The following is a 13,901-nucleotide window of genomic DNA, read 5'->3' on the forward strand; positions in this document are numbered from 1 at the left end:
CCAGCCATTGCAGCCCGAGGGCAAAAACACGAGTTCGCTTCTGGAGAAGTGACAGATGTAAAATAAGATAGATGGAGACAGAAGTGATAGAGGAACGAGGGGAAATGGCAGCAAGGTAAAATGATGAATAATGTTTGTCACTGAGCCACATTTCCTGCCTCTTTCACAAAGTAAAAAATGGGAGCCTCTGTAGCATAAAGAAAGGAATAAATTATAGGGGAAACAAAAGTTCTGCTTGAACTGGTGAGAGAAGTAAGGTGTGTGTAGAACAGGCTGCTTTTAAAACACCCACACTTTTTCCATTGGGGCTCGGTATCAAACGGATCTTTTTCTGAAGGTTAAAGACAAGAAACAGACTACCACGACTGGAGAAAGTAGCAACAGGAGAGACCAAAAAAAAAAAAAGAACATATTACCTGGGTTTTCCCCATAAATGTTTGTCTCCATCTTCCACTTTTGTTTATAACTTATAGAAGCAAAATCTGACATGACAGAATAAAATAGCATTAGAATGGAAAGAACAGAATGTAGGCATATGATTCATATTTAATACAGCTGATATAAGTCACTCTGATCACTGTCTCTGTGAATAACAGTTGTAATGAAATCATAGAGCTTTGCCAAGATCTGAAAGCATATTTTCAGGTTACCCTTAAAAGAAGGGAAATGTGTTGGTTCATTTTTTTTAAACAAAATAACCAGAATTTATCAAAAACACTCAAAGAAAAATGCCTTATTTGCAGTTTGAGGTCATTTTGATAGGAGGAAATTGGTTTCAGTGAACTAATTCAATGAAAACCACTCGTACCTGTTGTGAGTCATTTGAAGGGCTTAAATTATTCATAAACACAAATGCACAAACAATCATAATACAGTCAAATTTATCCACAAACTCAAGACGACGTTGACTGGAATACAAATGATGACCTCCTGTCTACAGCGGATAAAAAAGAAATAAATGCAGCCACATAATGATGGCCCAGAACTAGTTCTACTAAACCATCAGGCTGTTAGGAGTTTGGACTTCTGTGCTCATCTGATTTAATTGGTTGTCATCAAGAAAAAAAAAAAAAAAAAACTTTTTTCAGGAGAGAAAGACTTGAGCTCCGATCTAAACTAGTAATAGTTTGAGGAATAGTTTGAGAAACTTACAACTGGTTTAAATCTTGAAAGCTATCAAAGGTAGATAAATGTTTTTTTTTTTTTTTGTTTTTTTTTTTCTGTTTCCATTTTGTGTTGCTTATTTGTCTGTTTTGGCCATTAACATTGTTGAAGCTCAGTTTGAAAATTTGAATATATGGCATGTACATATTTATGAAGAAAACAGCATCACTGTTGTCAGATTCTTGCACTAAGTGACTCAAATTTTTAAACTAATCATGATCATGACTAACCATGATGTTATATATATATAATGCAGGCGGGCCCAGGTTGTAGAAGAAAAAAGAAAAATGCTGATTTTAATGAAAAATCCACAAAAACAAAATCGAAACAACAGACAGGCAGCACGGGGAAGAACGGAAGACAAAAGGTCCACGACTGAACAGACTGGCACAGAGAACAACGACGGACGACATTAGACGAGGACCCGACAAGAGACACAGGACACAGGTGGACTTAGGGAGGGTAATTAGGGAACAAGACACACCTGGGAAGCAATCAAGGGGGAAGAGACAGGACACCACAGAGACTCAGGGAAACAAAACCTAGAACATAAACACAAAAAAACTCAAATCCTCACAACGAGGGCATAAACATTTTGTTCTAAGGTTCCAATTTAGCCTTCACGGTCAAACTTTTTTTTTTTTTTTTTTAACTGGTTTTCTGAAGGTGGGTACATCTTTTCCCAGAATATTCCTCTATTAAGCATTCTCATCTTGAATCATGTTATGCTCAGCTGCTTTGGCTGAGAATCACTCAAGTTGTACTTGCTATTTTAGGAAAGTAAATCCTGTGATTGTGTAAGTAAAATCATTGTTCAGTAAATATAAATTTAATAGGTTCCCAATTTAATGCTTTATACTGAGATTCTGTTTTCCTTTTTCTCTACATCTGCAGCTTATAACCAGGCTTTTCTAATTTTCTTTGGCACAAGGCACTGAGGCTGTTGCATCAGCTGTTGTAGTTTGCCAATCCTGTTATTTCTCGTGTACAGTAACCATTACAGACTTTAAGAGAGGTAATATAGTTTCAGGTAATATCACTGTGCCTTTTCCACCCCTCCCATTCTGTTTTGGCACAGTGTTACAGTCATTAAACTTCATTACAGGGACAGGGTTTGCTCACACAGAGGTGTGTGTGTGTGGATGTGTGCGTGTTGCGAGGGACCAGAGTGAAAGATGGGGTGCCACCTGCAACTTCACTGTGGTCAGCACGCACACACACACATTCGCATTAATGTATTTAAAAGGGGCATAAAACCAGCCTAGAGACACAAAAAGCTTTGCAGCATGTCTCCAACATTACACCACTGCTGAGACATGTGCTTACTGAGCTACATCTATTTTCCTTAACCTCAATATGGTTTAAACCTTTAAACATTTTCTGCAGAACAGCATTTTAATTCTTTGTTTTCCCCTCATGACATTGCCAAGCCACATTCATTGGTGCTCTTCATTAATGGATGCACTACAACTATGTAGTAAATCTTGAGCATAAACTATTTATAAAGGTATTGGCAGATTATAAAAGAGCTAACTATGCAATTAAATGACAAATCTATCAAATCATGTGTTAATTATTGACAATAAGATGACTCAAGGTGATCCATGTAAAACCTGCTAGTGAATATGAACACATTAGAGAATTCTCCATTAGCCTGTTAAAAATCAGTCTATGTAAAAATTAAATACACTAATATGGGACTGTAAATGTGTGAGTATTAAAATTTTTACTTTATCCTTAATATTTTTCTGAACTGGCTGCATCATTGGCTCACAATTGAAAAATGAAGACAGCTGTATACACACACCTTCCCAACGACACACCCACACTCGGCACACTTTTTTGTCACACTTTGCTCTTTCTAAGTTCTCAACTTTTTCAGTATGTGACAGAAGAAGAGATCCCTCTCACTTGTCACCAAAGTGTCTCACCTGCAGGTGTGATGTCACATACAAGCAACAGCTGTATAGCCATTAAGTGCTAATTCAGTGCACCACAGTGTGCGACAACCCGGCTGTTTATATGTGCCTTTCTACATGTGTTCCTGCGTGTGTTTGTGTCAACACTCCTTTTACCTACATTGCCAGATGGCGCACAATAAAAAAGCCAGACTTTGTAGAAGTTGCAAAATCTTGAAATCTCTTAATTTGTATATGTACCAATATGTCTAATTTTGTTCTAAATCAAGCCTCATTCTTTGAATACTACGACAAGCATCAATAAAACCATTTCATTATGAGTCACCCAAGGTTATAGGTCTGCATTAAAACAACAATATCCACATTTTCTTTACCAAACTTAAATACCAGCTTAAGTCATTAAGTCATTGCAAAATGCAGAATTCACTTTCCATTGTAACAGAAATAATTGTTTGATTATCCCCCCAAACCCCCCAAAAAGAAAATTATATATAATACAGAAATGGATGCCATAATTGAGAGTGAAACTAAAAGTCTCCATTGTGTACATTAAAGAACAACAAAACAGCTAACACATTGCATTTTTTTAATAATTTAGCTACATGAATTGTTACATCTATTGGTTAATTTTATTAACATGTTAAAATGTTTATTAAAAATGGGAATATGATATAAAAAAGCACTAACATAGAAATGATGATCAGATTGATAGAGGAAGGAATTGGCATGTGCCTAAAGTTGTGTTTCTTCTAACTGGCTGTGTGACAACAACAGGCACTGGCAGTGAAAAGAAAGTATAAGTGATGGATGATTAGCATAAAGCTCAGGAAACCAGCCATCTCCACCTTTATTGCTTCCCTCTTCCTTCATTCCAATCCAACAGAGCCAGTTTGCAACTAGAAATAAACAAACATTAATAACTCAAAGGCTCTTCACACCTGCTTTTAATAATGCCACACTCTTATTATTGGCAACATATTTATTCTTGAACACAATCATCTGGATGTTTGAAGTTGGCGCTTCTAACTTTCAATTTGCGAGAGAGCAGGATGAACGACTAAAGTATCTAAAATGTACAAAGGGAAACGCATAAAAAATGTTAAATCTTTGCATCATAAAGATAAAAGAATTGCTTAATTTGTTATAATTACAATTTAATTATAGTACCAACTTTTCCTTTGAAAGAATTATACAGGGCAATGTAAACATTTCGGTACAACCATGCTGTTGTAAAAGTACACATGAAATGTACAGCATTTCATAAAGTCTTTTTGAGGCTTCAGTCATGTCAACTATGACCTCATGCATCCGTTTTTATAAGGACATGTATGACGACCAATATCTTTCACGCAGATAAGAACATCTTCTCTGCAGCATGACACTACCAACACTATGCTTCACAGCTAGGATGACTGTTCATGTGAAGCTTTTCTATGCAAGCCAATAAAAAAAAAAAAAAAAAAAGATCTAATTTGGTTGTAGCCAGCTGAAATCAAAGTTTACTTTCAACAATAACTTTCCCTCATACCACAAGGGACAGACTTACAGAGAACACAAATTATAATTCTTTCACATGGGTTATGTGTCTCTATTGACATCTTCATTTGCAAATATGCAGCACTCTGTATTGGTGTGAATATATAAATTAAATCTCAATAAAATTCATCAAAGTTTACTGTTGCACCTCAATGAAATTTGAAGAATTTCAAGCAAATATTTAATAATGCAAATGTTGACTTTTTTTTTCCCTTCAATTTTTGTTGCATTTTTTTTTAAGCACAATCACATTTGTTTGTGATCAGACTTTTCCAATAAGGGCTCACCTGTAAGCAGCTCATATTTCTAGGAAACTAAACTCTGAAGCCAACAATGGCTCACATTAAATGTGCAAGAGCAGTTTTGCTTCTCTGCGAGTTGGTGTGCTTCCTTTTGTTTAATTTCAGGACGGACCAGAAGGCAGTAACGCTACACTGGCCATTTTGTTCTCCCTAATTAAAGTGGGTATAAGTGTGACTTCAAAAGTGCTGGATACATGATCTGTAATCACTGATAATCTAATCCAAAGCCGCAGCTCAGTGTCAGTTACGTTGACCTCATTAAATAAGAGCTACGCTTTAAACAACCCACTAAGATCATATCGGCTGAAAGGTAACAAGAGAAGCTCTTCCCTAGCCGTTATCAATAGAGCCATTTAAACAGAAATGTTACAACTGTGAAATCTTATAAGATTTAAACATTTTTAGTAAACAAAAATCGTAGAGAACTCGATGTGCATGGCATCCCCAGTAGGTTCACTGCTGATCATGTCTTAGCTGGATTTGTTTATATAGATTTCATCAGAATATGACACCAAACGATTGAAATGGGTTTACATAGATTCTACTTCAGCTATATTACTGTTCCTACACACAGTATGGAGCCACAATGTTAGTAAAGCAAGAATTATCTTCTTAGTTACTCAACACATGTAACTTAATATGCAAACTATTGATGCCAACATATTTCTGCAAACATTAAGTTGATGCATTTCAGAGGGACAAATGTAAATTAGTTAAATTAGTAAATTTCAATCTCATAAATCTTTTTAAACCTGTGGTGTTGGTCGTGGCAGGGGGAACAGGACTGTCTGAGATAGAAAAAAACCCCCAAAAACATTTAGTTGACTAATTTGCATCTTTATGCAACATGTTATATATTTAATAACTATCAAGTACTTTGCTTCTTTGTTTTTTTGTGATGGTGAAGTTACAGAAAAGTTACAGTAGCTTCGACTAGCTTCATAGGGTTGTTAGTAAAAGCAGCAATTTATATAATTAGATAAGTAATACTTGTGCACCGTAGTATCCAAACTACTTGTATATCTATCTAGTCCAAATGTGCAGTTTTGTAGTGTTTTAGTTCCAGAAGATGAAATGGAATAATGAATTTAACAAGTTAGCTGCCAAAGTTACCCTCTTCCTTTGCTAAAAGTGGTCCAACACGGTAAAGACAACAAAGACAACACACCCGCCTGTTATAGAAATAGACGCCATTTCCAAATATGTTAGTACAGCGAAGCATAAATAGTCATTTTAACTTTGACCACAAAATGGAGCTCATGCTCATGATTTGCATACAACATGGTCAATAGATGCTCTACTGAAAATGAAATTGAACTTATTTTGATAAAGTTCATCATAAACAGGCCTGAGAGACACCAAGGAAAACACTGAATACTGTGTCGCACATAGAGATCGTACATATTACAGGTAGATTGTTCAGTAATGACTTGGCTCATGCTGTATGCTCATCAGTAATAATTACCAGCAGATATTCCCTTTATCTATTTGTTTCCCCCTTGCTAGCTTTTATGTTATTTTTCTCATTTTAAACGGCCGTCCCAGCTTGATCTTTTTTAGTGTTCTTCCTCCCACTGACTGTCACCCATCTATCTCTTTGTTTCTCTATCTTAGCTCCTGTCACACCCCCTGCCTTTGCTCTCCCCCATCCGCCGTCTCTTCCTCACCTAATCCTACCCTATCTCACAACAGCAAGCTGGTAATCCTACATTTCCTTTCATGGACGTATACTCACTTGCGTACTAAAGGACACAGACACACACACACACACACACACACGCGCGTGCAGGTGACAGAGTATACATCTGCTTTAACAAAGAAGAATAAGTGCTCTAATACATTTGTCTGAGCAGAAAATAAGGATGCTTTTTTCAGTCAGATATTACGTTAAAGACAGTGTTTTATATACAGGAAGTTCAGTGTCTTTATATTCAAAAAAACAAAATGATTTAACACTCGAATAACGCGAGCATAACAAATACCTGAAAGCTTTTTACTGCACAATAGCACTTTATCTCAATGAAATATATTATTCCACAAACAATGTGGCTGAGTTCATACTACACTACATTTATATGCAAATATAGATACCAAATACTCATCCAGGTTACTATATTATAGCATAAAAACATGACAAATACAATACAGCAGTGAAAGAAATGCCATCACAATATTTGTAAAGTTTTAACTCTCTCTGAGAGAAAAATGCAAACAATGTTTTATTCTCTAATGTACGACACCAAAGTTCTTTGGTTTTGAACTTGCATTCTCTGTGGAACCAGACAATGATTCATTATAGGTTTTAAAAAAAAAAAAAGTATAAATATAAAAAAATAGCAAAGGTCTGTAACAGATAATGTTTCCAGGAGCAAAGGACAGTCCGTAGTTCAGTTTTTTCACAAGTTTCAGAGAAAGCCAACACATTCCTGTGGCTCATGTCACATTCTTATTTCATGCCATTAGTCCAAAAGCATGTCGGTCATTTTGATTTGCTTCAAGCATTTAGCAGGTGGAGGTGAGGGGATCTGTCTGCTAATATAGCTTGTTTGCATAATATAGCATAAAAATAATATTTAGTCATAGGTGCAACATTTGAATATTACTTTCATAAAATCTATATTAGTGAGGGATGTGTTGAGTCTTATAACTTCAAATAAAAAAAATGCAATGCTAGAGCATAATTTAGATATCTTCCTATCCAATTGGAATATCAGGTGGATTTATACATTCTGATACATATTTTCATGAGTGATTTTGACCTTTTAAAAGAAAATGTCATTGGAATAGCTCTGTTTTCATCTCCAAAAGAAAAAAGAAAAATACAATATTTTTTTACTCAGCTTTTAAATGTTTATATGCAAATTTAAGATAAAATATCTGCAGATGTGGCTGCATTCCTTTAGTATTTTGAGGGCATTGTGAACGTACTATTTTAGTGGAAGACTGAGTTGCAGTGTCGCAGTAATGAGCAGGCTTACTGTCAATAACTAATGTAACATTTGGCTTATAGCAGTGTATTGCAAATAAGCAGCTTTCAGTCAGTCACTACACAACAAACACGAAGCTAAGTCCAATGGCTTTAAACTAGGCAGAAATCCCATTACTATTCATCTATCCATTTCCATCCCTCCTATGGCAATGTAGGCCATGGTTTTGAACTATGGGGAAAAAAACCATTATCATCTATCCATGTTCCTTTTTATTTTCATGTCAGCCTCATTTTTTTTTTTTTTTTTACTTCTTTCCCCGACATTCCCATGGCTTGGAACCAAACTGAAATCCCATTTATTCATACATCCATCTCTTCTTTTTCCCATTCATGTTCCACATATCTGCATTGCCTCATCTGATGGCTGGAAGCCAAGTTATCTATTTATCTTCATGTCCATCCATCTTCTCATTCCTCTGTTCTTTCATAGATCTCACATCAGTGAAAAAGGGATTTTAAGACGGTTATTTAGGGGACTTAACATGTCCAATCTGGAAATATTTTGTAAGGAGGTGCAGTGCTTTTGAATAGTTTCACAGCAGCCATCCTGTCCCCTTATTTTTGTTTTTTTGCATTAGTTCATTAAAAGACCCAATATACTGATACCCAGCTCATTATAGCGCTGCCAACTAAAACAAAATGTATTTTGTAGGTTGCAAAGCCGTTGACTGATTAATCGCTACTAATTAAAAAAAATAGTTAATCTTTTTAAAACTGGTGCAAGTCTTTCGATGTTTAAATAAAACAATATCACTGTTTTATAGGTTACTGTTATCTTCAGCTGAGTCACAACTTTAACATTAATCTGCAGCCTGCTCCACACTTATCAGCACTCCTGGTGTAGATGAGTAAAACATCATAAAACAGAAAAATCTGACACCAACGATTTGAGAAAAATACAACTTAGAGTACATCTATACAGTGAGTAGAAGAGACGGTCTTTGACTTTCTTTGATTGATTTTGTTTTGGATCATTATCCTCTTGAAAGACCCATTTATGAACTGCTGGCAGTTTTTATATTCAGAAATAAAAATGAATATTTTTGTGTCAAATATCCTAATTTTTCACAGTTTAAAGCGTTTTACAAGCAGCAATGGTCCCAGAATCTTTGGAAGAGAAACAGGCACATAGAAACCATATGTTATTATTAAACGCTTTCATGAAAATCCTCCTGGAGCATTTGCTCCCAAATCTCAATCTTAACATTATCTAGCAACCCCCCCATGTTTACATCTACAATGGTAAAACAAAAAGTACTTCTTTCTGGCACACCTTCTAAACGACTGTTTTGGACATTTTGTAATCCCAAGATGCTTCTCTTTGCTATAGTTATCCAACAGTGATCTTTGAAGATTTTTTTTCTCCTCTTACCATCCTTCTCACTATGTGGTGGAAAGATAAATGTGGATTCTTATGCAGCTTAGAGACCATTAAAAGTTTGTAATAGAAATCGACCATTGTGTTAAATCAAATGTATACCCAGTGAAATAAGTAATCGCAGGTTAAAGTTACAAGATGAACTTATCAAAAAAAATGGGGACTGGATTTTTTTCACTATGCGAGGTGCAGAGTTTGCCAAAAAGCCCAATTTGTGCACAGCGTGCATTAGATTTTTTCATGTCTGCTAGACCCTAGTCTGGAAATATTCTCTGCAGATGTCTTTGTGTGACTGAGCCAGAAATTAATCCACTTTTTTCTAAAAACTTTGGGGTTTTTTCAGTTAATGAAATGAAAAAGCTCCAGAGGCGGCACTGAGACCTAACGTGCAGCTCTACGTGGCTAATGGCTCTTTAGAGAAACATTCCAGTTTGACTCTTGCAACTTTTTAAAACGAGATAATAAGATGTTTTTTCCTGTAGCGACTAAAACCATGACAATCCTGCATTTCTTGTTTTACCCACGTTACCTAAAGACTTGGTTTACAGTGTTAAAATGCCACAATAACATTGCAGTGCTTTCATTCTTTATAAATGTTAACACAAGACTGTGTGTGATCTCTTCTTCCAGGGCATTGTTTAAATAATTCACATGCTTTTTGACTTTTTCAACCCTAAGGCAGCGTACACTGCATCTGCTCTCATTCAACAGTTTGTACATTTGTTTGCTTCTGCAAGCACGCGGAGCTCCAGATATGCATGTGTGTGTACAACAAGTGCTCACAAGTGTGTGTACAACTCAAAATGAGATGTGCATGAGTCCCTAAAGTGTGCTTGGCAGCGTTGGGTTACATAACCCTTAATTATAACTGGAGAGGAAATGTGACAGCTTGTGACCTAATCCTTAATACATGAATTACATTTATACAATTCATATGTGATTGTGAATGCGTGTGTGCGCGCGCGTGTGTGTGTGTGTGTGTGTGTGTGTTGCAGGGTGTGTAATCTTAACATACCAATTAAAAAAAAAATGTGACAGTGATGCAAACATACGCCTCAATTTGGAAGTGTGACGGCTTGATAATGTTACAAAGGGGCTTTTGAGTGTGTGTGAATTTGTGTGTGTTTATTTGCAAGTCAGTGATAAAGTAAGATTCTTGGAAATTTGCACAAATGTGTGTGTGGCCCATTATTTTTGTGCTGAATGACAGATCTATTACTGTGGAAGAGTAAGCTATTAGAGGCCTTGAAAAAGCACGTGTACACACACACACACACACACACACACACACACTATCAAGCTGTGTGATTAAAGCTGAGTAACATCCTTTATGTGCTCGGGTTTATCTGGAATATGTGTGGTGCGACTAACAGAATATGAAAAGCTGACACTTGGCTTTTAAGGCACTTGCTAATGTGGCCTTTGAAGGTTTCTCATTTCTGAGCGCGCACACTTGACTCGCACCTTTTCATTTCAACGTGCCCAGTGCAAACACTTATCACCATATTCACACGTTCACCTACACGTTTGTGCGCCAAGAAGTCCATATAATAAACTATTATATCACAGCGACCTTTTCCACACAGGTATCATCCTATAATGGTTTTTAAATTATCCCCATCATCACGCAGCGCTTCCTCACCTTTAGAGCCACACAGAGCGGGTGGCCTGGTGCTTTGCTACTGGAATTTGAGCTTTCAGACATAGAGCCAGCATTCACAAGTTAGAGGCTTGAGAACAACTCCAGTGCCCCGCTATACCGGTTTCCTCATTCATACAGAAGGGGGTTAAGCTTCAGCTATGATGATCTGTACAGTTTCACAAAAACTGTGCAGCATGATAGAGGAGCAGTCCTGCAATGGACAGGTTGTGTGGAAGGGGCATATGTTTACTTGTACTAACATCCAGCTAGATCTACTTATAACTGTCTGAACCCTCAGGAATCACAGTGTACAAACACTAAAGGCTTACTCTTCGTTTCCCCTTGTTTTACTGGCTGTTGCCTCATTTTCCTTCATTTCCTAACTCTACACCTCTCAATTTTTCTCTATATTTCCATTAATCCTTCCACCCACTATAGCCCATTAACCCCAGGTTCACAGAACATCAAAAATGTGCACCTTAATGTTTTTCTCAACTACTGCTTCTTTTCTTTGGGATAGATGGGTGAAAACATAAGAAGAGAGAATGATGCAAAGCCAAAAAACACCAGAAGAGTTATGAGAACTTGATCTCGAGGAGGAAAGCAAAACGTGCGAGACGGAATGAAAGAAAAAGGAAAAAAGTGTTACGGTTGTGATTTCCCAGCACTCGCTTATTGGACAGAAGGCTTGCTGTCTCCCTTTTGGAGAGCAAAAAATAAGCTGATTAACACACAGCAACCAGGGGCACAATGGACAGTGGCCCATTTTCTGTAGGAAAAACAACTATCACATTTTAAGTAGAAGGAGGAGATGTTTGACACATTTGAAAAGAGGCAAGTAATTCATTACCTGATTTAGGAAAATCATTTTTTTTGGTCCCTGCTATTAATCTCAACTGAGATTCTGCTGTTTGTTCCTGAAGCACACGGCCTTAAGACATCATTTATTCCTGTTTGCACTAAGCTGCTATTCTGCTGTATCTTACCCCCTCTGCATTATCGAATAATTGGAAGTGAAGTGAATCAAGAGCCTGTAGTCAGCTACACCGATTAAATGTAAGACTTGCCTCCAGCTTATTGCCAGTTATGTCAGTCACAACTAGGACTGCGTCTTCCCACTGAAAGTCCCGACAGACAGAAATAATGTACACAAAAGCCTCTCAAATTTCCACAGGGTTTGTATGTATAATGACAAAAAACTATTTAAAAATAATAATTTGATAAGATGTAGAGGTACAACACTAACGACATTGAAAACTGTTGTGAAATTCTTATCTTTGGAATAACCGTGGAGCAAAAAACAGTTGAATGGCTTTTTCAACAGAACCAATTTACATAAGGGTATTGCTGTCACAGGAAAATGAGTTTCTGAACATCATAATGTTATAATGCGTTACTTGTACTGTACAAATAAAATATTTAATTGGACAAGCATGATAATTATATTGCATAAATGTGATCATTTCTTCCAGATGATGGCAGTAATGTGTTAGGAAGAAGTTGGCACAACAGGTTAAAAATATGGATAGCACATGTTGTGATTTGTATGGAAACTATGTCATAGGAATCTAAATGCCACATGAAATTAGGTCCAAGACTTATGCATCAGCCGTCTCCTTTGCCTTTGTTCCACAACATAGAAGTCAACAAACCTAAGCAGACAGAGAACACTTTCACCTCATTCTACATTTTTATTGGGAATATTTAAAACCAGCTTAGAGAAGCATAGCATATCTGACTTCAAACTCAATGAGAAAATGTTGTTAATGTCAGTAGAGTAATGTGACAAGGAGTTGTTCCCTTTTTGCAAGATATGGAAATGATCCATTTGACACATCAAGCCTCAAGCCACATTTTACTTGAGGGAAGATAAACTGCAGCTCATGATGATTTTTTTAAAGCATCATTCTTAAAGGATATTCTTTTTACTTTTGCAGTTATTTTTCTAACATTTTAGAGACAACTTTTGTCCCTCCACTTCCAAGCTTCACCTTAATGGCCTGCCTCCAGCCAAATATCAGAGACTCTGTGTTGGCCATTTCCACTTTATTTTTGGTAACTTCCTCTCAGTATTTCCTTATTTTTAAAAATTCAGTTTTAAAGTAATGTCTGGATTTAATGGGTTTAATCCCCCCCGTCTCCAATAAAGTTTTTCTTGAAAAGTGTCTCACACCGCCGTACTGAGTTTTTGTCATGGTGCCTTCAAATAGTGTGAAAAACATTCAAGCAGCATTTCAGACAGGTGGCAACTGAAAGAGTAATGTGTTTCCAAGGAGCAATTTTCTGCCAACACTTGTATGTTGTGTATTATTTAATAAATTAAATTAAAAAATATGTCTAAGCTTTGAATGAACTGTACTTTACTGCTGCTTTACAACTCATACCAAAGCTCAGAATAGGTGCAACACAATCTTGTATTATGACGCATATGTCTGTTTTGTTACATGAATCCAAAGTTTGAAAGGACAAGCCGGAGTTATACTACACCAGAGGTATTTTACCTTTCACACTGCTAATAAAGACATTATTCATAAAATTAAGGGAAATCTGCAAATACAATTTAAATGGTAAACAAGTGAAAAGGATCTGTTCTAACAGCTAAAAGCCAATAGTAGAACTAGTAAGTGGTAGTATCAGAAGTCGATGTGTAAAGCAGGGAAAATATAGTCCCACCAGCAATATCTGATGAAAAAGCTTTGAAAAAAGTATGTGTGCAACTTTAAAAGAAATTGTTAGGAAAAATGACTAAACTTAAAACGTCTTTTGAGAAGTTCATTCAGCATCCAACAGATAAAGTCAACAGAAGACTTAATGAGTGATCTCTGCGAGAGAGGAGTGTAAAACGGACGACAGCTTCAGACAAGGACAGCGAGGAAGAGCAGAGGATGAGAGGTTAAGCGACATTATCACAGCTGTGTAAAGTGGAGGAGAACGAGATGAACAGAAGGATGAGAGCAGGATGAGAGCGGAA

At 36.5% G+C, this 13,901-nt stretch overlaps 1 protein-coding gene across 2 annotated transcripts in view; it reads right to left on the reverse strand.

Annotated features, from left to right (window-relative positions):
• Nucleotides 1-13,901, reverse strand: part of LOC106953273 (transmembrane protein 132B) — a 286,044-nt gene that overhangs the window by 183,037 nt on the left and 89,106 nt on the right. The window contains exon 1 of one of the 2 annotated variants that reach the window (XM_015041898.1): nt 417-462. The exons of the other annotated variant lie outside the window; for it this stretch is intronic. Coding sequence (XP_014897384.1) covers nt 417-447 — 31 coding nt within the window. The 5' untranslated portion in view covers nt 448-462. Of the gene's footprint in view, nt 1-416; nt 463-13,901 lie in introns of those variants that run through there. 2 annotated transcript variants of the gene reach the window in all.

The sequence above is a fragment of the Poecilia latipinna genome, unplaced genomic scaffold (assembly GCF_001443285.1).
Source record: "Poecilia latipinna isolate Pla-1442-1.1 unplaced genomic scaffold, P_latipinna-1.0 Scaffold32, whole genome shotgun sequence".
NCBI classification, from domain to species: domain Eukaryota; kingdom Metazoa; phylum Chordata; class Actinopteri; order Cyprinodontiformes; family Poeciliidae; genus Poecilia; species Poecilia latipinna.